This window comes from Lichenostomus cassidix, chromosome 21 (assembly GCF_008360975.1).
Source record: "Lichenostomus cassidix isolate B80296 chromosome 21, HeHo_3.0, whole genome shotgun sequence".
NCBI lineage: Eukaryota > Metazoa > Chordata > Aves > Passeriformes > Meliphagidae > Lichenostomus > Lichenostomus cassidix.
The window spans coordinates 2,811,105-2,837,948 of record NC_139501.1 but is presented as its reverse complement, the minus strand read 5'-3'; the positions used below and the strand labels follow the sequence as shown (position 1 = coordinate 2,837,948).

Below are 26,844 nucleotides of genomic sequence, written 5' to 3'. Positions count from 1 at the left end.
AGCAGCAGCTTCCTGCTTCTGCGGTAATCACGCAAAATACAAATAAATAATAATTTAAGGGAATATTCCCAAACAAGACCTTTCCCGCCCTTTCCAGCGGTGCGCTCGCCCCCCCTGCTGGCGAGGGCCCGGCATGGCAGGGGTGGCATTGCGGGACAAGAGTGACATTTTGGTACAATTTGGTACAATTTGGGGACAAACTCATATTTCTTGGCGCATCACAACCACGGGAATCTTCAGCGTGATGGAGAGAATCCCTGGATTGCTGTGGGATAGGGAATTCAGCCCTGATTTGGGGGCGAAGCTGCAGGGAAATGGGTTCTGTGTGATCCCAAATCTCCCAGTGGAGCACCAAGGATGCTCTGCAGCAACATCCCAGGAACTGCCAAACTTGAGATTCACCCTGAATCAGCATCAGCAATACCCAAACCATCCCTTGCAGATGTTTATCTGACCCATTCCCAAAATGCCTGGGGACAGATTCCACAGCCTCCTCGGGCAGTGTGTTCCCATCTTCTGACAAAATTCCTGCTGCTTTCCATCCATGACTGACTCCTGATCCAGTGAGAAACTCTCTTGGAAGGCCAATGTGGAATAATTCCCACAATGATATTTTATCCAAGGGATAAGAACAGGGTGAGTCTTATCTGGAGATTTTACCCATCCAGGATCTTGGGAAAATCTCATAAATTCAAACCCACACAGGTCACTGCACTTGCCACTGGACAGAGTGGACAATTGATAAACCACAGCTTGCATTTCCCCTTCTTGTTTGGATTTGCCTTCCTTTAATTATTACATCCTTAAGACACAATTCCAGCTCTCCCTTTAACCTCTGAGTGCAATTTTAAAAACCCTTAAAAAGAAAAAATAATCTTCAAAATGCGTGTGAGCTGGCTGTTATTTATATTATAATATAAATAATGTAATTATTATTTGCAGTGTAGTTGGGGGGTGGAAGTACAAAGTTTCTATCAGCAAAGAAAAAAACTCCAAATCAACAAAATATTCAAATTATATCTAAATAATCAAACTGTATCTGAATTTTCCATTAAAACAACAGAAAATTTCTGTCAAAAAGGAAACAAAATGGGGAAGAAAATAAAGGAATTTAGCTTTTTATTAGGAAATTCAGAATTTCTAACATAGATACCAACCAGAAAGGCTGAGAGAGCCTAGTGCTAGGCTGCCCAGAACCTGAGTGTGTCCAGGGGTGTGCAAGGACACATCTGGGGGTCCCCAAATGGCCCAAAAGAAGCCCAAAGCAAGGCCAGCTCTGCAGCAGGACCAACACAGAGAGAACTCCCTCGTCTGACTCCATTAATCCAACTCTTGCTCGTGTATCAAAGTGCAGCACGTTTTCTTGTAAAAATGATTAAGCTGCTAATTAAGCTGTTTATAACTTGTTTCCCTGGTTGCTAATGATAATTAACATGCAAATTAGCTGAGGGAAGAGAGGCACAGGGGTCCTCAGTTCATTACCAAGTTAATTACTGTTTGCATACTTAAACATAACAGTTATAAATGGTGGCATTTAATGTAATGGCCGAGATGATAATTAGACCAACGACATTTTGAGAAGTCATTTCGCTCCTTGCTATTTTTCTGGGTGATTAATGTTGCCATGGCTGGTTGATGAACTTGCTGCAGACCCAGCTGACTTGGAAACGGCAGAAGCAAAGGAGTTATCCCTTAACAACATCCTGTTATCCCTGTTTGTTTGGAAAGCAGGGAAGGAATTAGGGGAAACAAGAGCAGAAAGCTTCAATATTGACAGAGGAGGGATGAAGTGGGCTGGTTAATGCTGTTTAATTTGAGCTGGCAACATTGACAGCTTCCCTTTTTTACCCCTCATGGGCTGTTATTTTGTGTTTCAGCAGTGCTGGGAATCCCTTCTGAGGCTCAGCCCATTGAAATCATCACCATCCTCAGCCTCAGGTGTTTATATCCTAAATAACCATGGCAAATAACACACCCCAGAACTGTGGCCATGGTCACTTTGCACTGGGAAGAACAGAAGCAGAGGGTGTGGGGTTTTTTTTGGAATGCCACTCACTTGGCATATTGAGGAATTTGTTCAAACAAATCTGTTCCAATGTCCATCACTGGACACAGAGGTGCTGAGCCAGAGAGAAAAATCAGCCTGGCTGGCTGATTGTGAGGGTGGGAGAGATGGGAAGTCTGGGAAGTTGGGGTGTTTGGATATCCAGGGGCTGGGCTTGCTCCCTGCTCACACGTGGCTTAACTGTTCCTGATTTCAGCACTTTCTATCTAGAAAATCCTGGATTTGCACAGCCAGCCTGGGAAATACCAGTGGAATAACTTGGAGGAGGAAATGACAAGATTAAGGGGGTGAATTTTGTAATACTCAGCCAGATCCTGCCTGACTAGGTCAGATTATAAAATGACCAGGCTAAAACTTCTCTGCCTTGGGCCACCTTCCATCCACACGTTTGAGAACTCTTAAACACCAATTTAATGACTGGATGTGACACTCAGAGCTCTGCTCTGGGGACAAGGTGGGGATCAGGCACATCTTGGACTTGATGGTCTTGGAGAGCTTTCCATCCTTAATGATTCTGGGATAAAAACACCACATAAAAGACTGAGACCATCCTGAAAATGAATATTCCATGTACCCTATCCTCCCAGACCACATCAGAAAGCTGATCTGTCACCACCAAACCCTAGAGGTCTCCCTTTGAAATCTGCCCCGACCCAAAGGAACATGGGGACACAAATTGCCTCCATGGGAGAAGGAGATCCTGTCAGATCCTCTCTGACAGCAGAGCTGCCAGCAGCCCAGCTCTCCCAGCAGACGGAGGAGCTAAAGATGCCTCGGGATGAAATTTCATCGTGTGGATTCACACACAGCCAGAGCTCCTCGGTGTCACCAGGGAGGGCACTCTGTCACCCAGCCAGCATCATTCAGCACAAACATCTTCATTCCTCAGCCTAACTGTTCACAGCAGCCTAAAGAGAGCAGAATTTGGTGTCTGCTCTCCAGCCCAGGTATGGCTCAGAGTGAAAAACAGTTGTCAAATAGAGGATTTTTTCACTTTATTAATACCCCACCCCATCACACTCCTTCCTGTCAAAGGAAGATGATCCTCCTCTATTTTTAAGCCAAATTTTCAACCCCAAATTGCTGGTTTCTCAGCCCCAGCTACACCTGGTATTTAAAAGCCATAAGGGAAGGGACTTGTTCCACACTCTGCAGGCACTGGGAGCCTTTAAAAGAAATAAGTGCAACATTTCTCAGTCCTGTCTCTGAGAAGGGCTGCTGCAGACATGTGTTTATGCATCTCCTGCTCTGCAAAGCAGGAAAAGGCAAAGTTTGCAAACTCAGGCTGTGTTTTGTCCCTCCCCACCCACCTGCCTTTAAAAATTCATCAGTAATCAGAGACATCCCCAGGAGCTGTTGTAGTAGAGTTACTATTTATTGAGTGTGTAGCAGACTGAATAATTAATGTTTAGATAAACATCTCCACAATTTCCCCCCCTCTTCCCCTGTGTTTTTATGTCCTTTTAGGAATGGAGCTTGTCTTATCTACCCCACAGGACACACAGCAAGTTGTCTGGGGGATTGAGAAGAATCTTGGGAGACTTTAAGTGACATTGCTGGTTCCACCTGGGATTTTCACACTGGATCTACTCACACACTCAGGGACCACACCAGGGCACAGAGAAATATTCTCTCTTTCCATTGAGCTTCTTAGATGTTGATCCTCTTGTTCCTTCGAGGTCCGAAGTTAGGAACCTAAATCGATTTAAGGTTGATACACAACATAAAATTGGTTGTGTTTTTATCACCTAAAGTCAGCAAAATATAATTTCAGGTGGATGCTGCCTTTCTGGCCAAGCACAGCATCCCCTAAACCATCCATACCCAGCAGGGAGCACACAGGATCCTTATCCAAACAGGACTTTTTAGATATCCATCCATTTTTGGACATCCATCATTTCCATCAGCTGGAAATGCTGGCTGGAGGACACTGCCATCCTCACATTCTCTGCATCTACAGGGCAAAACATGGCTGGAAGCAACTTCCAGCCCACTCAGTCATGCAGCAAAGTCAGATGATGGGTAATGATTTTTGCAGCCTGGACCAGGCTCCGTCAGAGGCTCCAATCCCTGCTTTATTCCCACAAGTTCTGCCTGAGCCTCCGTGGAGGGCCAGAGGAATTTGATCAAGCCAGCTCCCCTTAATGTGATTTCTATTTCAGAACTGCTTCTTTGGTGCCCTTGAGTCTTTCCTGGCAATATCACCTGTGGCCCGATGTGACAGCAATGCTAAATTATGTCTTGATGGCTAATTAGGGTAATTAAAGTGAAAGTAATCAAATCAACGTAATGGGCAAACTCCTAATAAAATGTCAAAAAATCTCCATCCATCATAGAGGGTTTTTTACCCTCTTTTGAATGTCAAGGAACATGGAGAAAGAAAGAGTTGGACTTCGGAGTGGCCCTGGCTTAAAGGGACATCATCAGGCTAAACACTCCTAAATACAGAGTTGACTTACTGCTAAAAGCAGTTTCATTCTTAAAAAATAAGGGTTATGGTTTAAAAATAAAGAGTATTATTTAAAAATAAAGAGTATTATTTAAAAATAAGAGTGATTACTTAAAAAATAAGGATTACCATTAAAAATAATGTTTATAATTTAGAAGTAAAGTGTATTATAATAAGAATAAGGCTGAAAGTCTAGGCTGCACTACAGTTTGGTTTTTTGTGTAAGAAATTCCCTATAACTTGTCCGGCTGAGGGTTGTCACCTGGGTTAGTTTCCCTGAGGTGATGTGGATCCTTTCCCGAAAATGATGGGGATCATTTTCCTGAGGTGATGGGGATCCTTTCCCCAGTGTGAGTGGGATCCTTTCCCAAAAGTGATGGGGATCCTTTCCCCAAGGTGAGGGATCACTTCTCTCAGGTAAGGAGGACCCTTTCCCCAAGGTGAGAGAGATCCTTTCCCTGAGATAAGGAGGATCTTTTCCCCGGAGTAAGGGGTCATTTCTCTCAGATGAGGGGAATCCTTTCCCTGACGTGAGGGATCATTTCTCTCAGGTAAGGAGGACCCTTTTCTGAAGGTGAGGGAGATCCTTTCCCTGGGATAAGGAGGATCCTTTCCCCAATGTGGTGGGGATCCTTTGCCCAAGGTGAGGGATAATTTCTCTCAGATGAGGGGAATCTTTTCCCTGAGGTGAAGGATGGTTTCTCTTAGATATGAGAATCTCCCCCCGATGTGAGGGGGATCCTTTCCCTGAGATAAGGAGAATCCTTTCCCGATGTGAGAGGGATCTTTCCCTGAGATAAGGGGGATCCTTCCCCCATGTGATGGGGATCCTTTCCCCAGTGCAAGGAGGATCCTTTCCCGATGTGATGTGGATCCTTTCCCCATGTGATGTAGATCCTTTCCCCATGTGATGGGGATCCTTTCCCCAGCCATGCCCTACACATCCTGCCCGCTACCTCCGGACAAGGAGCAGAAGCACACGCACTGTCCCCATGCCCGTCCCCCAGCACAGGACACTCGCACCGGGCAGTGTTTGCTGTCTCCAGGCAACACAGCGCCGCTCCTGCCCTGCTCTTTCTCCATTCCCCCTTCCCTCCCTCCATCCCTCCCGTCCCCACTCTCCCCTCTCAGGTATCCGTGCTCCCCCCTCACCTGCCGGCTCTTGCCCAGGTGTGCGGGATGAGGGGGAAGAGCCTCGTCCTTCCCGCTGGCTGGAAAAAAACTGATTTTCTCCTCCTTTCTCCGGGTGAAGGGAAAAGGTAAGGAGTGGGTGAAGCATCCAGGTGTGGCTGTGTCTCCTTGTGTCCTCCGGCAGAGCAGCGACATTGATGATTAAAGATTTATCGAATGGGTGGCTCAGCCCCGTGGGATCTCAGCCTCATTCCATGGGCAGGGAATGCTGACCAGGGGCTGTGGGTGCTTTCCAGCCTGGCTGGGGACTGAGAACCTCTTCTCCTCATGGCCCTACTCCCCAAGAAACCTGGCAGAGACCAAACCCTTGCTTTTCACAGGATTTGGGCTTGTTTGCATCTGTCATTTGTGAAGCTGTCCCCCTCCAAGCAGGAAAACTTGTGTTCCAGGGCCCCTGATGGCTGATTTTCTGTTGAAACTCTCTTGCACAGCCCCTCACTGCTGATTTTCTGTTGAACCTGTGCAACACAGCCTCTTTTTGATAATTTTCTGTTAAAACTCTTCTCCACAGCCCCTTACTGCTGATTTTCTGTTAAGTTCTGCTCCACAGCCCCTCATGGCTGGTGGGTTTTTTTTAAACTCTTCTCCACAGCCCCTCATTGCTGATTTTCTGTTAAACTTCTTCTCCACAGCCCCACACTTCTGATTTTCTGCCCAAACCCTTCTCCACAGCCCCTCACTGCTGATTTCCTGCCCAAACCCCTCTCCACAGCCTCTCATTTCTGTTTCACAGGCCCTGGCCCTGTTCCCCCAGTGATGCTGCTTGCTGAAGGCCCAAGCACACAAAATGTCCCCCGAGGACCTTGCCGCCCTGCTCTGTGGGGAAGGGGATGAGCACCTCTGCCAGCAGGAATTTCCAGCAGCCACAGCTTTTTACCTGGCAGCCTTCAGCTGCTGTGCCCCCACAGCAGTGCAGAGAGTCACCTCCATGGGCTGCAAGCTCCGGGAGCAAGTGGTGGCCACGCTGGAGGCCTGGTGCCAAGGCAAGGGGCAGATCCCCGAAATCCAGAGCAAAAACCTGGCCGTGGTGTCCCTCAGCGTGGGGATAGCTGCGATTTTCCTCTCCACGCTCATTCCCAACAACGTGGTGGCCTCTGTGTACGAGCTGGAGGCCTTGCTGCGGCGGGGATGCTCGGAGGAGGTGGTGAGCAAATGCAATGTCCTGCTGGAGGACAATCCAAGGGGTTCCGTGGAGCTGCTGCTGCTGAGGGCGCTGGCACGGGTGCTCTCAGGGACACAGGCTGGGAAGGGAATTGTGGATTATATCCAGGCCTTTGGGATGAATCCAAATGAAGCAGTGGCCCATGTGTGTGGCAGGCAAAGGGAGCACCTGCCCGAGATCATCCAGGCTTTCTCTGATCATCTCTCCACGTTCCAGGAGGAAAGCAGCTCCTCGGAGCAGTGGCTGGGTGAGTGCTACACCTTCCTGGCTGCGGTGGCACCTGGGCACACCTGGCTGTGCAGGGCACAGGCAGCTCACCTCCGAAAAACAGGCAAATTTCAGGAGTGTGTGGCTGTTTGCAGCAAAGCCCTCGAGGGCTTTTCAGCTGAGAATCTCAGAGGTGAGGGGGTTCTGGCTCTGCTCCTGGAACGGGCGGCTGGGTATTTCTTGCTGGGCGGAGGGACTCAGGAAATGGTGCAAGATTTAGCAGCAGCCTTCTCAGCAGACCCTGCCCAGGCAAGGAAACACTTTGAAGAGCTGTTCTCGCCCCGTGACACTGAGAAGATAGAGGAGCAGGCCAGAGCTGCCCTGGAGGGGAGGTTTGCAGCCTACAGGGAGGCTGTGCGCGCCCGGGCTGAGCTCAGGGGCAGCAGTGGCACCGAGCTGCTCCCTCCTGTCATCCAGGCAATCCAGCTGCTCCTGCACATCTGCCCAGGGTCCCACCGGGAGCTCAGTGTCCGCCTGGCAGACTGTCACCTCCTGCAGGGACACCCCGGGGCCGCCCTGCACATCTGTGAGCAGCTCCTGGCAGCAGAGCAGAGCACCTACCACAACACCCTGCTGGCACTGCGGGGTTTCTGCTCCCTCCACGCCCAGGACCAGCACGGAGCCCTGCAGGACTTCCAGAAGGTCATCGAGCACGATTCCCCACATCCCAACAGCTGCATCAAAGCCCTGTGTGGCCGTGGGCTGATCCGAATTTCGGGTGGCAGCAATTACCTGACAGCCCTGGATTATATCACAGCTTGCCAGTTAAAGCTGGAAGAAACCATCTTCACCATCAAGTCCTACGTGCCATGGAACCAGAGGGGATTGCTGCTGAAGGTCCTCCAGGAGGAAGGACAGATGATGCTCCAGAAGAAGAGGTACCCAGGAGAGCAGCTCAGTTTCCTTTCAGAAAAAGGCAACAGGGCTGTGCACGTTCCCAACCTTGAAGGTGTTTTGTTTTGTTGGTTTTCTCCCCCTGCAGAGATGCCCCTGGGGTTTTCCAGCTGGCTTCTCTGTTGGTGGAGCTGGACAGCTCTGACGAGGCCTCCCGGCTGCTGTGTGCTGATGCTCTGTACCAGCTGGGCCGAGGGGAAGAAGCCCACAAGATGCTGTCACTGGCCCTCTCCAGAAACCCCCAGAGGGCTCCTGTGCTGGCCAGGCTGGCCCTGCTGCAGCTGAAGAGAGGTTTTGTGTATGATGGCAACCAGGTAAGGAGCAAAGCCTCACCCTCAGGGTCATTCCCTCCTGCTTGCCCCCGACTGCAGTGAAATTACAGATAAATCCTCGTGCTTTGGGTGAATTTTTCCTTTATAACTAAAATTTGCTGTTAGAAGCTCCCTGAATAGCAGCAGGGAGAGCTATGGCCCAATAAAATTCAGAGCCCACGTGCAGAACCTCTAGCAGAACTTTAAAGATGGAAATACAGGGCTGATAACTCCATAAAGTCATAGGAACACAGGAATTTGTGTCCAAAAGGCCACACAAGGACTCCCAGCTAAATCCAGCTCATTCCTCATGTATTTAATGCCATTAAAATGCCTTTTAATGGCATGTCTCAGCACTTTAGCCAGGCAGAGCATCCTGTCCCTGGGAATGACATTATGGGATTGGGAATGTTCCCTTAGAGAAAAGAAGGCACAAGGGTCACCTCCTTGATTATCCTAACTGGATAGCATTGGAGAGGAAAGTCACAAACCCAGAAGCTCCAATATCCATCTGCAGTTTTCTTTCTCCAATGCTGATAAATTGTGCTCGAAATCCTGAAAGAATTCCAGCAAGTTGATTCTCCTTCCCAGGATTACAAAGCTGAATTCCCAGGCTCTGCCATCAGAGGGAACTATTGTATTTTTTAAAAAATGCCTCATAAATTCTGCTAACCCATAAAGAGAAAGGTTTTACTGTCACCACTTCTCTACTCCCTATGAGAAATAAAAGTTTGCTATAATTTGCTGTCTTTGGGAAGCTCTTAATGAAGGGTGTGGCTTTGTTAGAGTCTGAAAGCTGCCCTTGGAAGTTGGATTTCCATCTGCAGCTTCTGCTGCAAGTTCTACGTGGAACATATGAAAATTCCTCTTCAAAATGTTTTTATCCCACCTGCCTGTCAGATGCCAATCACTTTTATCTACTAATAAAACAGAGACAGTAATGAGTTCGAGGCATGAGTCTGGTGCATCAGGATAACTTTGTTCATGTCCAGGCTTCTCTGGCTCAGATTTGAATATCCAGTACCTACTGAGCACTGTAAAAAACATCTTTTGACTCGTTTTCATTGAAAATGTAGTAAAAAAGTGCTTCTTTAAGGCAAAGCTACCATGAGTCAGGCAGGATTCTTTTCCAGGAAAAGGACAGAGAAAAAAAAAAGCACAGCACTTCCCTGATTTTCCATTCATTCACTGGGTTTGATTTTACAGTCAAAAGGGGTCACTGGAATCCTACTCTTCCACGGGAACATTCCCTTTTTTTGGGCAATCATTCTGTATTTATAAAAACACTCCACTGCCAAGGTGGAGCAGATGCTGCCCAAAGCAAACCAGGCAGCACCAGGTATTTGCCCAGAATTGTTTCCACAGCTGCAGTGGTGGTGAGGAAAGATAAGAACTCCTGTTTTCTCCAACATGCATTCCCACCAGGGCCAGCTGAGGAGAGAAATCAGGGAGTTTTGTGGTCCTTGGGCAGCTGAAGCCTCAGGACCTCAGTGATCTCAGCAGAGCTGAACCCAACCTCACATCTCCTCATTCAACTCTTTGCTGCCTTTTCCTCTTCCATCCTCAAGCTGCTGAAGAGAGTGATCAGGATTGGAGATTCCTCCTGCCTCCTGCCAATCCTGGACATTTTCCAGGAGGAGGACCGAAAGCTGCTGCAGAGCCACTGCCGCTGGCGAGCCCTGGCCATCCTGAAGGGCAAACAGGAGGCTGCTGCCATCAAAGAGGCCATTGCCCACCTGTCCTTTGCCATCATCGCTGCAGGTAGGACACCAGGGTGCCACTGAGGGAAATCAGTGGGTGGGACAGGATGTCCAGATCTCCTCTGTCACCTCCCTCTGTCACCTCCCTCTGTCACCTCTGAGCAGCAGGTTTCTCTGGGCTGTGAAGAGGTATAATTAAACAATAAGTAAATTAATTGTTAATTCCTTGAAATGGGTTCAGCTCAGTTCTACAGGGACATCAGCCCCTTTTCCTCACCAGTGCAAAAAAGTGACTGCAAAAAGTGACTTCCACATTTCAATATCCCAGCTTTTCCTGAGGAGAGAGACCAGGCTGACATGGAAATGCTTCTGGCGTGTTCCAAGTAAAACCATGTTTGTATGGAAATCTGCCTTTCACTCTGAGCAAATGTTATGACAGCAGCACTGAGCAGAAGAGAGACTGGCTGATGGAAAAAGGAATAAAAACCTTGTTAATTGCTTGGAGATGGTTCCATTTCACAGCCCGTGCATTCCAGCTTATCAGCTCCCCACCTGCTAGAACAGATGCTTGTTGAGAAATAGATACTGTCTTTAGAGGAGCCAACTGGTAGAGCTCCAGAGTGATAATAACCTTTGGTACAGAAGTTTTGGAGCAAATCAGGAGGGGAAAAAAGCCTCATTACTGTAAAAGAATTGCTTGGAGCCTGTCTGCTGGCTGATCCCTACAGGCAGCTGCATTTGCTGACCTCCCTATGAAAACATATTTCCAGTGGCACTGATGATTTATCATCCAATATTGGATGCCACAGTTATTGATTGCAACCCTGGCCATATTAAGATCTGTATCAAAATTGCCTTGGAAGGAAGGGATATGTGGATGGCAGGGAGAGAAATGCTCTGCAGCCAGGGAGTGGAGGGACCAGGATTTTCAGTGTCAGCTCTATGTGTTTATTTGGGCAGCACTTGTGTGAAAGCAGAGAAAAGAAAAAAAAATAGCAGCTCAGTATCATAAATCCCAGTGCATATTAATTCTGGCAGGGAATTCGTCAGTCCCATCTGGATAACTCATTTATCCAAAACAATGTGTACCTTCCCTGCCCGTGGCAGGGGGCTGTGGACTCTTTCAGGTCCCTTCCAACCCAAACTATTCCGTGATTCTGGCTCCACTTTATTAAAACAGCCAAATGGCTTCGTGCCTCCACTCTCACATATCCACAGATCTCCCTCTTAGAGCTTTCTCCCCTCATCTGTGCTGCTCCCACTCCAGCCTGACACAGATTCCTTTTTTCCTTTCAACCCATGACTGAAAACATGTGGTAGGAATTCCACCTGCAACAAAAATACAGGAAACTTCCACTTGAGCAAACTCTCATTGTACTTCATCCTGAGATATCCTCAGGTCAAGTGGGGTTTTTTTCCACCTTCCTGTGGGTATCCTTGGATTAACCAGAGCTGTATCCCTGTTGCCCAGGTGGTTATGCTGAGGATTGCCTTCTCACCAGGGCACGATGCTATGGGCGCCTTGGGCAGATGAAAACTGCCATTTTTGACTTCAATGCCATCCTGAAGGAAAACCCCAGCAATGTGGAAGCTCTGAGTGGCAGAGGGTTCATTCACCTCGCTCTGAGGCAGCAGAAGGTACTGTCCATGGGGGGGTTGCTGGTTTTTCTGAGGGTATTAAACAATATGAGTGAAATGTATCACAGAATTTGTTGTGGAATCACTGGAAACAGGAGTTTCTCACAGAATTTGGGCAGTGAAAAGCTCTGGGTTTGTCTGGGTATATAAACAGCCTACCCGGGGTTACTGATTTGCTTTCCCAAGCCTAGAGAGAGGAAGGCTAAACCTTGGTCATGATTTTCTCTGATAACCCAAGGAGTTTAAAACACTTTAGAAATACTCACTCAAACCTGCCTTTCTGATCTCCCATCACCTTTGCCAACGGAAGAGACGCAGCACAAGGACAAAGCAAAAGCAAAGCTTTTCCACGATTCAGCAGAGAACAGAAAGCAGCTGAAAGACCAAATGATCAATACTCAATTATTGCTCCCATTCCTTTCCTCGCTGTTCTTTTCCCACAGGAGGCAGTGCAAGACCTGATCTCAGCCCTGAAGGTGGAGGCAGGGGCAGTGATCCCAGCAATCCTCTCCCTGAAGCCTGAAGCCCGAGGGTTGCTCACTGGGTGGCTCCTCCAGCACGGCAGAGCTGCTCTCACCGACCTCATGGCCACCAAAGACCTCCCAAGAGAAGAAACCCTCGGGGACCTCCTCACCATGGCCAAAGCACTGACTAAAATCTGCAAGGCTGCACAGCATCACCTCTTCTACACAGATGTTTTGATGGCAAGCGGTGAGTTGCTGTGCTTTTGCTGGTCAGGCTTGGGGAGGGAGAATAAATGAATAGGAAGTGAATGTTAAATGGCAAATATAGTGCTGGATATTCCTGGATGGTGCTGGATATTCCTGGATATTCCTGGATAGTGCTGGATATTCCTGGATGGTACTGGATAGTGCTGGGTACTGCTGGATAGTGCTGGATATTCCTGGATGGTGCTGGTTGGTGCTTCTCAAGAGAAGCCTGAAAACCTTTTGGAAAAGGCCATGAAATAATGAATACCTTTATAGCAGTAAATGAATAGGAAGTGAATTGTGAATAGGAAATTAAATGAAATTAATAGGAAGTGAATAGGAAGTGCTGGTTGGTGCTTCTCAAGAGAAGCCTGAAAACATTTTGGGAAAGGGCATGAAATAATGAACACCTTTATAGATGTAAATTAATAGGAAGTGAATGTTAAATGGCAAATATAGTGCTGGGTAGTTCTGGATATTCCTGGATGGTGCTGGATGGTGCTTCTCAAGAGAAGCCTGAAAACATTTTGGGCAAGGCCATGAAATAATGAACACCTTTAGATGAGGAATGGCTGCCCAAACCCCGCTTTGCTGAGTTTTCTCAGCACCTTTCTCCCCATGGAATGGGTTATGGAGCTTGTGCTGCTGTTTCCCCAACAGGAAGGCACCAAGATGCCCTCAAGCACCTGCAGGAAGCCTTTGGCCACTGTCCTGCTGAGGATTCTGCCAGGGCTCGTCTGGCTGTGCTGCAGCTGCAGGGGAGCAGCATGGCAGAGGCAGCTGCCCCTCTCAGCAGCCTGGCCAGGAGAGATGAGAAGGACTTGGCCTTCCTCCTGAACTTTGTAGACACCAAGCAGCAGCAGCATCTCGCTCAGGTACAGCCCTTCTTTTGATCCCACACCAGTGGATTTAGCAGGGGAAGAGTTGGGAAGGAAAACTGGGCTTGAAGGGATTTTTCCCTGCCTTGAGAAGTGTGAATGAAGAGGTTTAGCAGATGCACAGGGCACAGATTGGATTCTTCCTCCAGCCAGGTCAGGCAGTTGGAGCCAAATTTCTTCCATTGCAGTGACTTTGCCTCAGTCTCTAATGATCCATCATTGCCTCACCAGAGCACTTGTGAGGATTCCTTGTTCCTAGTGATCCCCACACTGAAATTCAGAGCCTGGGAGGGGCAGGAGGTAGGAATTAGACAAGATCATTGCTAATTGTTGTACTCTGGGCAATACATGGTGCTCATGGGTGGATCCTGGGGAAGGGGGATTCTTATTTTGTCCCTTTTCTTGGTGAAATGAAGGCAAATATTTCAATTCAATGAAACTAAATGCTCCATTTTTTTGCTCTTTTATGTAACATTAAGAATTTTACACATATTCACATTTTTATAAAATGAATGGCCTTTGAGGATGGTTTTCTTAGCTAAAACTGTCTGACAACAACAACGTTGCACAGCTCTGGTCCCCCCCAAGTACTTATTATTCTGCATTTTTTATTATTCTGCACTTCTCCCCCAAAGTACACCCAGAAAGTATCTCCAGTAATAAGACAGCAGAAGGTCAGATTGATGGCCAAGAGTTTTAACACTCAGTCAAGCATCTGCAATTCTGATTACCCAGAAGCTCTGTGCTCTGAGAATCAGTTTGCTTCCTTTTATTCAATTTGTTGCTGGTGTGCACCCCGGTGAGAAGCTATATTGTTATGCTCTCTGCCAGGTTATAAAACAAACAACATGCTGATATCCTTAATGCAGCGAGAGGAGCACTTGGAATGTATTTGAACAGAACAGCAGGAGGATATAAGTAAACAAGTATTAATTTACCAGTCCCCAGACGTGCCCCATTACAGAGGAAAGAGCCCCTCTCTTCTAAATAATGTAAAAAGTTCAGTCTGAGGGGGAAGAGTTGGAAGATTTCAGAGGCAATTTGCAATCTTCCACTTCGGAAAGTTGATAGAGGTACAGTTGGGACTGTGGCTAGGGAGGCCCTGAGGAGGTGTGTGGAAATGAAGACACAAATGAAGACACATTTTGCAGCTGAATTTCCCCTGCTGCCACATCACTCCTTCTGTGGGGAAGTCTCACAGCCCAGTCCATCCCTGCTGCTTCCCCAGGCAACCCAGGAGGGATGTTCTTTGCTGTCAATAAGACAAGAAAAATGAGAAGAAAAAAACCAAACTGACTTTTGTGTCATTTATACCGCACTGATGTGTTAGAACCCTCTGGTGCCACAGGTGAGTGAAGCCTTTAAAATGGGAAAACAACTCACTTCTGTCTCTTTTTGGCAGATAAGCGTGAAATAAAAGCCCTCATTGTGGCTTCTTTATCACGAGATTTTTTCCTCTGCTTGAGACAAGAGGTGTGACCAGGCTGATTTCAAAGCTGCAGCTCAGCACCAGCACTGGGAGTTTGAAAAGAAAACATTGTTCCCTTTCATCCTGTGCTTTTGTTCAACTGGAAATGTTTGAACTCGAGCACCTGGAGGTTTTCAGATGTCTTTTGTGACCAGGGGATGAGTGTGTGCTCTCTGGGGTGGGGAAGGGATTGGTTCCTCCACCTGCCTGGTGTCTCAAAGGATTTCCCAGCAGCACTTCCTTTTGCCTGCAAGGTTATTCCAGTTTGTGAAAGGAAGATCTCGGTGCAAAGAAAGTTTAAAAAAGCTCACAGACAAAATTAGTGCTAGAATTCCCAAAGATGGCCCAACTTTGCCATTGCTCCTACCCTGGGAGGGGAGTTTGTTCAGTTACCTGCATTTCCCAGGTGGGAAAAGGGGAGTTGAGAGTTCACACCCAGCCCTCAGCCTCAGCACTCCAGCACAAAACCATTGCTGCCACACTGGTTTTTTCGAGTGTTTGGAATTACAGGCATTTTAAAAACGTGTCATCATTATCCTGGAGCCAGGTCTAAAGAGCTAAAAATAGTTCTCCATAAGCTGAATAGGAAAGGGTGGAGGAAGCAGAGAGCTCCTTGAGGTACTCATGTTTTTTTCTCGTTAAAAACAAAGCAATAAAATTCTCCCATTATTTATAGTCGAAGGGGTCCCGTGCTGAGAAATTTGTAAACAACTGGGAGAGCCCCCTGGGAATAGGAATCTGAAAGATTTATTAAGCTGGAAAAGGTCAGAGGAAGGGAGTTTGCCTGCTGCTAGTGCAGCTTCAACCCTTGGGCTTCCTAAGTCAGGGGGTAAATGCACGACTGATTCCCACCTTCTCACACAGATCCTCAGCTCTGCAGCTTCTGTGGATATCCAAAATCCCACAAAAATGGGCCCAAAACTGCATGGTCTGGGCCAGAACTGGGTGAAGTTGCCATTCCACAATGGCACATGCAGGTGGGAAAGGAAAGACTTGCTCCAAACTCTTCTAGAAACATCCAACCCTCTTTGCAAAGCTCAGAGCTTATCAGTCCATCTGCTGGGATTTACTGCTCAGGGACTAACCCTTGGCCATAATTCCATGTCCATTAAACTCCTCACTATTTTCTTTCTAAGGAATGAAACCTTGGTTATATCATAAGATTGGTCCCTAGGGACTGGAACCAAAATCGCCCCAAAAATATATGTATTTTCAGTCTTTTATCACTCAGTGAGGTGAATAGATGGAAGAAAGGGACACAGACACCTAATCCAGAAATCCACTTATGGCCCTTGCCAGGTGGCACCAGAATTATTTCAGTCTGGAAGCCAAAATCAAACCTTTGGGGCCAAGTTGGACTCGAGTTCCCCTGGAAAGAACTCCACAGCTTTTCCTGCCCTTCCAGGTCACCTGCAACCAGACTGATGACAAAAATGCTTCTCCAAGGCCATTCAGGGAGCAGCTGAACTCAGCTGTGCCATCTCCTTCTGCCTTCCTGTCACTTCTTTCCACAAATCTGGTTCTCATCTTTATCTTTGTTAGGAGATCATGTGTGAATTGATAATTAATCCTTCTCTGTCACACACCAAAAATGTCCCATTAAGTCAGGCAGAGCCAGAAGGGAATCCAGAATTCCAGCTGCCCAACTTCATTCCATCAGTAAGGAGGAAAGGGAATCCTTTTTCAGATGGGTTTTTTCTCCAAGTGTGGCACGAAATGCAGAATCTCATGGTTTGTTTTGGGGACTCTCAGGGAAATGTGAGGAAGTCCAAGCAGTGGCTCAGTTAATAAATGCAATATTGCCTGTGGTGCAATAACTCCAAATGCCCCAGGTTAGAGCACTGAGACATTCAGCATTAGCTCAGTCATTCAGCACAACAACAATTGTGGTTTTTTCTGCCACTGAAACAAGAAATGTTTTAAGGCTGAAAACGACAATTTAACTACACAAACACAAGGTATTTGGAGGAACTGCACTGCATTCCTCGGAACAATGTGATCTAGAACTCTGGAATTTCTAGGGGGAACAAAACACCTTCTCTTGCCAGGATGCTCCTCACACAGCTGCGATTCCACCTTGATCCCTTGTCAAATTCCTGCCTCTGAGGGAACACTTGTGTTGAGGAGTTGTGTTGAAGACATTTCAAAAGGCAAAGTAAATGTGCTACTCTTTCAGTGCACTCACAGACATCTGAGATGGCTTTGGACTGAAAATTTATGGCCAGAATTGTTAAAGCCAAAGATTGACACTATTTGGTTTGTTTCTATGTGTGGAAGCTGAGAGATTCTTTAATGAATATGACTAGGTCAAGCAAAATTGCAAAAAAATATATATATTATATGGATTGTAACAAAATGACTGGGGCAGAATTCCTCATAAACCATTAGGAGAAGCTAAATTATTTCATGCCACTGCTCTCAGATGAGGTGCTGGGACTCGCCCTGCAGTATTGATCCCAAACCCTGCAGAAGCTGTTTTCCTCAGTCCTGTCAGACAGCAATCAATTGTAATCTCACTCAGCCAAAATAAAAGGAGCACACGGAGAGACTGGAGGACCTGAGCTGGCTGCCAAGTGTGGCTACTGAGACAGGGGCTGGGCTAACTGGATTTCTGCATGCAAATGCAGGAGTTATAATAAATAAATTATAACCTCCCAAGAAATGAGGAGGATTTATCTTTTGCTTAAAGCCTCAGCTTGCTTGGCTCAGCCTTTTGTAAGCCTTCAGCTGCTGATGGCAGCCTTGCTTATAACTTGAATATTCACTCTGCTGCAGCAGGTTAAAAGCTTTATTTATTACCAATAAAGGGGAATAATGAGAAATCCATTTAAGGCAAATAGTTCTAATGGAGTTTTCTTTATTGACCTCCATGAACCTAAAAATTATGTGGCTCTTTCTGCCTTCTCTATTTTCTTGTTGTTGTTTTTCCCTTCAGATGAGGGCAGAGAGTTCAAATTGCACTCGAGATTAACAATTAGCAAAGCCACCAGTTGGCCTTTTTTTTCCCTACAGCTTGGGTAAGCTCCAGTAGAGACAAAAAACTTCATTTTTTAGCACTTGCATTGTGGGGCAGCACCTGGGGAGGTTGGTCCAGGCAGTTTTTTATTCATCATTCCTAAGGAATGTAAACGAATTCAGAAGAAATTCTGGCGAACTTGCAGAAGCAAAGGAGAGGAGTTGAGAAACTCCTGAGATAACAGCGAGTGCCCAGTGATCCAAGAGTTTTATATCCCATCTAGCTGCAAAAATACCTCAATTATTAGCTCTCCAACTGGATGCAATTTCAACATTTAACAAAGCAACTCCAATTTCTTAATATCTGTGTCTCTAACCAGTCCAGGCTAGCTATTTCCCCATTTTTTCCCCTTTATTCACCACCATGGATTAACTCTATCCCCACAGGCAGCAGCCCAGGAGGGGAAGGTGCTGATCAAAAGCCACCACTATGACAAAGCTCTGGGCTACCACAGCCTGGCCGTGCTGGCCAGCAGACACAGCCCCAGGTACCTGCGCCGCAGAGCTGCCTGCCTGACCCACCTGAAACAATACCAAAAAGCTCGGAAAGACATGGAGAAAGTGATCCAGGGGCACGGCTGTAACAGCCCAAAAACCCAGGCTGGGGATCACTGCTCACAGGGCTTCCTGCTGCTGGCCCTGGCTGAGGAGGAGGCAGCAGTGCAGCACTACATGCAAGCCCTGCAGCTGGATGAGCCGCTGGCCCTGGGCAGCATCACCAACTGCCCTGGCAGGGAAACTTTGGGCAAAACTTTTCACAGAGTTGCACAATACAACCTGGAAAAGCAGCGTTACGAAGAGGCCTGGAAAATCACAGACTGTGGGCTGAAAATTGATAAGAGCACTGAGCTGCAGAGGCTGAAAGCAAGGCTGAGGAGAGAGGCGTCGAGCTGCAGCATCCATTGATTTCTCTGCTTGGGGATTTTCCACTGGCTGATTGCTTTCTGGCTCGTTTGGGAGGCTGCAAGGATGAGGGGGAGATGGGAAAGATAAGCGAGATGTATTTTCCCTGCCCTCTGTCTGTGCCCACTGAAGTCCTTTGCCTATGCCCAGGCTTCTGACTTGTTCTTTATTTCTCTGTTGTGTTCTTAATCTTCCAACCAATTTCTAGGAGAGGACTTGGAACAGCCTGGGATAGTGGAAGGTAGTGAAAGTGGATGAGCTTTAAGGTCCCTCCCAACCCAAACCATTCCACGATTCTGTGATTAGATGAAGGCCATTTTCAAATAAATAAATAAATAAATATTACAATAAAAAAAATGGTTCTACTTCTTCCAGATTGAAGAATACTTAGAAAAGGAACTTTATTGCTCCTTGTACAATGTTCTGTAGCACATATCCTCAAGGAATTCTGCTGTAAATGTCCCAGCTGTGAAGAATTTTGGTATATTTATATTAATCAAGACTAATGTAATCAAGAAGAAAATACATTCTAATAAAATGTGAAATTAGATACCTGTTTGTAACCCAGCTTGAAGCTGCAGTCATTAATTAATTACATCTTAAATATCTGTCGTTTCTTCAGCCCTGAGCTCTATACAGACACTACCAACTATTTCTTTGCTCTCCATGGATTTTATTCCTTTAAAGTGTCCTGCAGCCTTAATAAGCGTGTTGCACATCATCACCAGGTAATGAACAGTGAAAGAAAACTGTGAAATCATGGGTGAGAATTCCTGCACAAACAGTGCCCTGCCAGGCTTGCCTCTCTGAACTAGTCAACATTCCTTCGAAGTGTACAAAGGGAAAATCAGATGTGAGAATATTTGCATCACAAATAGAGTTTGACAAGGGAAGTTTCCTGACCTCGTGCTCTGCAGTCCAGCAGGCAAAGAACAGCTTAAAAATGATGGCAAAGTGTTTGGAATTCAATATTCCACTGGAAGCTTTTCCTCAGAGTTCAGGCAGAGCTGAACTTTGAGCTTTTGTGATCTCAGAAGGTTTAATTTCCTTCAAACCCCCATCACTCCCATCAATTTTTCCTATTTCACTTAGCTATATACTCCCAGGCACTAAAGGGAATCTAACCACATCAACCAACCTCTGCAACTGCTTTTGAAGCTGAAACATCTCCAGGGAATTCATCTTCCTGCCTTTCAGCCCAAGTCATTGTGCTTCCCAGCTTTAGAGCGTGGTGGAAGTGTGGCTGTGGATCAGAGCCATGCAAACCCAGGAATTTAATGAGCTTCCTTGTGCCCAGGTGAGGACATTCCCTTGGCTTGCAGGGCAGATGTTTCACTCTAATGACAGCTAATCTAAAAGCCATTTCTTTTACCATCACATCCCTGCAGAAGATTAACTGGGTTATCACAGTGCTGCTGCTGCTGCTGCATCCAGCAGTTTCCAATTTGCCAGAGCTCTGAGGAGTCGCTGTCACCAGGAATTTAATGTGTTACATGAAATTATCACTGGCACTGGAGGCTGCCTTCGGAGCCTTGGCTGTTTCAGTTGGATTTCAGCCACACTGGTCTAGGCTGGGATCTGCTGGTTCACTCAGCCATTACCCAGTGGCACCTGAAGAGAAGTATTTGATTATTTAGGAGGCACAGCATTCCAAAGGTGTGGGACACTCTCTCCCCCCCTGCTCCTGCTTTCACTCCTGTGAAACTCCTGAAATTCCTGTGGGTTTCAGGAATGATTTTTCCATATCCATTTGTTCTGTCAATGTGCAGAGACTGCACCTTCCCCCAGGTGAGGACATTGTGACACCCTGAGCACAGGAGCAGTGCTTCACTGCCTCCCAGAACTGCCTGGAGGGCAGAAAACAAACCCAGCTGATGTTGTTCGAAGCTCTCAGAAGTTGGGGATGTCTGGGGAGAGGTGGGGAAGAGATTTCCCCCCCAAATGGAAGATTGGAGAACCTCAGCCAGTCCCAAAATGTCAGCAGAGAGAGGAAAACACCCATTATCACAGTGATGATGTTTTTAGCTCCTCACTGATGAACCAGCAGCTGAGAAAGTGAAAAAACAGCTTCTGTCCTCTCCCTGAAGTCCAAACCTGGTGCCACCAACCCTGTGGGTCCCACCCCTCAATACAGGTGTCTGACCTACACCTTTAAGACAGGAATTAGCCAGGTGATTTTCAATTAACTGCACTTCCAGAGTTTACCTTGGCCACATGACCTCCTCGAGACCTTGGCAAACCTCCTCCGTGTCCCTGAGAGCCACTGGGGACTTGTTCTGTGCCAGATCAGCTGGGCCTTTAGGTGTGTCACCACCCACCCTGATCAGTTTTGTGTTTACATGTTCCCTGCCCAGCTCCAAAAAGCCAGGAGCTGCAGATAAACCAGAATAAGCATTTCCCCATGGACTGTAAAGGAAATTAAGAGCAGTATCTGATAATCAGTTTGCACATCTCATTCCTGAACTGCAGCAGTAAATGAGAAAATGTAGCTGTAAAGCCAGAGGGGGATTGCAGGAGGGAGCAGGAAGCACAGGAGGATGTTAATGATTCCATTCCATCCTGGTTTGTTCTGCTCCTCAGCTGTACTTCCATCTCCAGGTCGGTGCTGCAGACTCCAAAACCTCTTCCAGAGTGAGGGACCTGGAGTCACAACGGAGCCCCAGCCTCAGATCCAGATCAGTAGTGGATGAAATGGAAAACTGGCAGGGATTAGCTCTTCCCTGCTTGAATTGACCATCTCAGGGAGCTTCTTGATTGCTTAGAAACCTCAGCTGTGCCATTATAAGACATTCCAGCGCTGCTAATGTGCTCAGTGTGTTCTCTGGAAGTCACATTGCAATCTGAAATGATTGGGAACACCTCTGAGTGTCTGTCACAGTGCAGGAATTGTTCTTTTACTGTAGACTTTAACAATAGAAACAATTATACCTTGCCATGTGCTAATTTTTGCAGCCTTGCCAACAGTATTTTTTGCAATGTTGTTTCTTTTTCTTCTCCTGCATCATTTGTCCATTCTTGATCTGCTTCCTGAAGTGAACAGGTAATTAGCCATCTCCATAAATTGCCCTCTGTCCACACCATTAGTGTGTCTGGATGTTTTAATTGATTGCATTCTCAACTGGTTTGGATGGCTTAAATGCCAGCTAATGCAATCCAATTAAGTCTCCTAATAAACCTGACTGATGAACTGCAGGATAATCACACATCAAGCAGAGATGGAGAGGGAAATGCCACGGAACTGACAGTTCAGAATAGACTCTGTCATTTGGAAAGATCCAAATCACTTCTCAGCAGGGAAACTGGGAAAATTGACTCTAACTGGTGCTGGGTTTGGTCCCCAAGACCTGATTCAACACAACTTTTAAGCACAAAATTAAACCAATTCCTAGCCACAAACCTTTTTCGTGGAATCAGGGAACAGTCCAGGTTGGAATGGACATCAAAAGGTCATCCCAACCTCCCATGGGAAAGGGATTATCCATGAGATTATCCAGCACCCTGCCCAGTGTGGGAAATCTTGGAAACTTCCAGTGATGAGGACTTTATCATATCCCTGGGGAGGCTGTTCCAGTGATTGATGATTCCCACTGGAAAAAATAAAAATTCTTTTATCAAGATTAAACTTTTCCCAGTCCAACATCCTTTTGCCCCTTGTCTCCAAGCTGGGGAATATCAACTCAATAGTTATCTCAAGGGAGCAAATATGCAAAGGAGATTTCAGGTGATATGGGAGCTCTTAAAAATATTGTTCAAACAAAACCAGCCGAGGCAACAGGAAGTTAAATAAACTCCTACTGGGATAGGATGTGAACATCCAAAGTGCCCCAAGAGCAGTTTAGCTGAAGATGGTGCAGTGCCTTTGTGTCAGCTCTGGAGGCCTTTTCCTAAGCCCAAACAGAAATTAGGGATTTAATGGAGCAATCTGTGTGAAATTCTCTGCTCTGTTCTGCCAGATGCCAGACAAGACATAATAGCTCCTGTGGCATCAATGTCTATTAATCTAATCTTGACTTTGATTCTCTGTGTGACTCCCTTTCATCTGGGAAATGGGGATAATTCTCTCTTTCAGATGCTTGTCAGTACCTCTTAGTTCTGGGTACACAGTGCTTTGAAGATGACATTATTTGTACATTTTACATCGTTGGAAAAGAGCTGCATGTTGTCCCCAGCCCTGTCCCCAACTCCTGTCCCCAGCCCTGTCCCCAGCCCTGTCCCCAGCTACTGCACAAAGAGCCACCCAGAGCTGCCCTTTCCAGAGGGAACCACAGGCAATGACTGTTCCTAATAGGAAATTCCAACCACAGAGGTGCACCTGGAATCCAAACCCTCCTGGAATCCAAACCCTCCTGGAATCCAAACCCTCCAAACCTCCCAGGTGTCTCTCTCTGCACCCCCAGAGCCAAATCCCATCCCTAACCCTAAATTCAAGGAGTGATATTCTCCAAACTTCTCAATTGATCTTTCCTTGGAAACTCTCTGCTGTCATTTTTAACAGCAGCACATTTTAGGAACAGCTGGAACTTGCTGTGCTCTGGAACTGAAAATAATTTAAGGTAAAATGGCTTTGATTCCAAACAAAATAGATTTATCTTCCTATATGGCAAACCAATGCAAAAATACACCTGTCAAGTCACGTGGAAATAATTTGGAAGCATTGTGTCATTAAGAATCTAATTGCAATACTCATCACTGTACTGAAATTAAGTGTGAAAATGAAACACTGCATGCCAGAAGTCTTGAAAAACCTCCTGGGGAAAAAAAGGTAAAGCATCTCATGGAAAATGAGAACTTTCCTAAGAATTAATTACTGTAATAGAAGAGAATTCTCCAAATTCTAACAAGCCAGGAAATCACCTTGTCCTCTTAAAGGCAGCCCTGCTGCAAAACCTATTTTCAAGTCTAGACATAAAACAGTCTAAACAAAAAAGTGATTTCAAGCACCTTGGAAGGGGTTAAATCTCCCTGAGAAGTCTCAGAGCAGAACATTTAATTCATTGGGCATCGGAAGGCACCTGCCTGAGTGAGGGGGAGAGAGGCAGGTTTGGGCTCAGCATTTTACAAAACCATTCCTGGGGAGAGCCTGGGAGGAGATCCGTGCTGGTACCATGAATAAATATTTATTTCTGACTGCCAGAAAACACAAACAGCCCAGTTCCACCCCAGAAACTGCACGAGGCACCTCTGCAGCTGACAAACCTCCTCCACAAGAGCCAGGTAAGACAGCTTCACCTTTTTTCCTGCTTCTCTCTGCATCCAGAAACTCAGAGCAGCTCTTTTCCTACATAATAGCATTGATGTCTGACAGTTTTTAATTCTGAGGATGATCCAAAAATGTTCATCTCTAAAAGGGAGAGTGAGAGAAGAGTTTGGAAACATCACCCAAACTTCGAGGTTTTCCCAGTTCTGAGCTGTTTCAGGACTGATTTCCACCACACACAGCTGGCAGCCAACCTGCTCCAGGAAGATATTTCAATGCTGAGCTTGATTTCTTTTCTGCTGGCTGACAGATGCCAGGGTTCTGCTGGCTCTCCCAGACAAAGCCATTCTTTGTGAGCACAATGAGTTCCCCTCTGTGGGCAGCATCCCTGCCACAATAAATCACAGGGAACATCCAGCCTTTGTCCTGGAGCCAGGCATCTGCTGATTCACGGGGGAGAGGCTCTTGGGTTGGGTTTTTTTTGTTTTAATGTCACTCTGTAGCTTCAGGTTTTCTTCTGTGTTTAAGTTAAAAGTATGTATTAATCTTATTTACTGACATTCTGAGAGGAATAACACACACTTTTGTTATTAAACAAAAACCAGTGATGTTGGTCATGAATCTGGATTATAATCTTGGTTCAGGTGAGTTTTTTCCTGTTTAGATTCATTTATAAACACAGAAGAAATGGATCTTTGTGTAACCTGAACATTGAAACCCAGATCCCAACAGGTAACAGCTCTCTTTGCAGACACGTGGTTCTTTATTGTACTAAAACCAAGCATGTAAATAATAAAGGAGATTTTAAGCAGTCTTTGAGGAGTTTTGGAGCTGCTCCCACACCTCTGCAGGAGCTGAGTTAGTAACTTCTAACCTGCAGCTCACACACAAGTGATGTCAGACCTGGGATTGCACTTCCACTGACACAGAACTGCCTAAAATCAATTTTTTTTTTGCATAGGCAAAGGATCCAGAGCAAACTCCAAACCCTGACACCCAGAGGTAAGAGAATTTCCCTCTCCTCTCACTCTGGATGAGTCTGTAAGGATGGAACAGATAGAGATGGAGACCTTGTTTCCATGGCAACAACTCAAGACAAATCCCACTAAAGATGCTGCCACGTCCTGCTTGGCTGGGATTGCTTTAGGACATGGAGTTGTTTTTACATTTGGTGGAGCTGTTTAATTCCTGCAGGAGAACTCCAGAGCTCCAGCTGGGCAATCACTGCCCTGCTGCACATCCAGTCCCTGGTTTTTGGGAGCATTCAGGGAGCAGCAACCATATGGGATCATCCGTTCAGGTGACCCAGAATATTCAATCACATCAATACTAAGAGTAAAGACTGTGCAAAACTGCTAGGCAGCTAAATCAGATGATATATTCTCATATAATAATATCAGGTGCATATATAAATATAATTTTAGGTCATATATTCTCATATATTCTCATATATTCTCACATATTCTCATATATGCTCATATATTCTCATATATTCTCATATATTCTCATACATTCTCATATATTCTCACATATTCTCACATATTCTCATAAGCACAAAGCTTTTGAGGTTCACATCACCAGTGGCAAACAAACATATGCAGAGGGGAAAAAAATTTCAACTTCTGACAATTTCTATCTTCAGAATCATTTTCTTCTAAAGGAAGTGTTGAAGGTCAACTTGACATTGTGGCACAAATGGCACAGCAACCAAACTTCTGAGCAAGGTAAAAATATCCCTAATAATAATACTATTATTATCTTAAATAATATCCTTAAATACTATCTTATCCTAGCTCAGTGTCCCAGGCATAGCTGTGGTTATTCCAGATTCTCCAGGGGAAATATGAATTATTCAATATTCAAGTGCAGTCTCCCAGACCAGCTCAAATATTTACTGCCCAGGGCTGGAAACCTCTGACCTAAATTCCCCCCAGACTTGAGAATTTTTCCCAAGAAGAAAAACACAAAACTGCATAAAACCCCAGAGCTGCTCCCTCTCTCTGTCCTGTGCAGTTTGGGATGCCTGAGGAAGCACCTTTGGGGTAAATATTCCCATGTGGGGTCTGAGAGTTCCCAGTAAACACATCCCACAAAGAGGAACTCATCCAGCTTGGCTGCTCAAACCCCTTCCCTGCAGGATCCAAAGGGGAAAAATCTCAGATTTTCTGCTTTTTTTTCAAGCTGTAGCTCTGCCACTGCGTGCTCTTTGCACATCCACATTCCAGTAACGGGAGAACCTCCTCTGCAAAGTTACAAAGTAAGCAAAAAGGGGGAAAAAAAGCCTTTCAAAGTGGCCCAACCCAAACAGCAAATTCTCATTGCTTCATGTGTTTTGCGTCTACATTGCTTTGGGGAAAGAGGATGTTTTCCCAGAACTGAAAACCCCCACTGTTCCTCAGTTTCTGGAAGAAGAAATCCCCTGACCAATGTTCACTTTGCCGGGATTGCAAAGAGCTTTTTTAGGCTCTTTTGTAAAAGGAAGGGCTAATGGATGGTGGAGTGGACCAGCAGAGGAGAATTCCTGCAGGCAGTGATTAAATCGTGAATAATTAAATTGATTATGAGATTTAGGGGGGGAAATAAATAATGAAGCAACCCCATTGCACTTTGCAGCATGGAGTTGCCTTTGGCACAGAGGCTCCAAGGTGATCCTGAGGCTGTCAGAAATCAAAATAGTTCTGTCCCTGTCGGAGCAATGACCAGAACGGGGACCTTGCTGCAGTGTCAGGATGATGGATTGCTCCATTCCAGTGACCACACAAAGATGCTCAAGACGATCAAAATTAATGATTCTGCAAATATGTCCTTTGCAGTGGCTGCTGTTCCTCACACAGAGAGGAAAAGGTGTCTTGGGTTTGGTTGGGTTGTTTGTTTTTTGTTTTTTGGGGTTTTTTTACTTAGTATAGGAGAAGTAAAGTTCTTGGATTCTTTGCATCCTGATTCTCCACCTCCAAAATAGGCAAAATAATATTCTGCAGTGTCTTATAACCACGGTA

The 26,844-nt window shown here is 46.1% G+C and overlaps 1 protein-coding gene and 1 long non-coding RNA gene across 3 annotated transcripts; one reads left to right on the top strand and one right to left on the bottom strand.

The window, feature by feature from the left end:
• Window positions 1–2,622: 2,622 nt before the first annotated feature.
• Window positions 2,623–6,456, bottom strand: LOC146428266 (uncharacterized). Of its 2 annotated transcripts, XR_014856124.1 has the most exons (4): window positions 6,286–6,456; window positions 5,667–6,163; window positions 3,660–3,760; window positions 2,623–2,973 (listed from the first exon to the last, which is right to left on the bottom strand). It is a non-coding gene; the product is annotated as an uncharacterized LOC146428266 (long non-coding RNA). The 2 variants fall into 2 exon arrangements; XR_014856123.1 differs by lacking the exon at window positions 2,623–2,973 and having other exon boundaries at window positions 3,435–3,760.
• A 36-nt stretch (window positions 6,457–6,492) lies between these two features.
• TTC34 (tetratricopeptide repeat domain 34) lies at window positions 6,493–18,771 on the top strand. The gene is made up of 7 exons (XM_085079893.1): window positions 6,493–8,012; window positions 8,117–8,342; window positions 9,908–10,100; window positions 11,511–11,677; window positions 12,121–12,388; window positions 13,048–13,262; window positions 18,136–18,771. The coding sequence occupies exons 1-7, from the start codon at window positions 6,493–6,495 to the stop codon at window positions 18,652–18,654; spliced, it is 3,108 nt and encodes a 1,035-aa protein (XP_084936019.1). The 3' UTR covers window positions 18,655–18,771.
• Window positions 18,772–26,844: the final 8,073 nt, after the last annotated feature.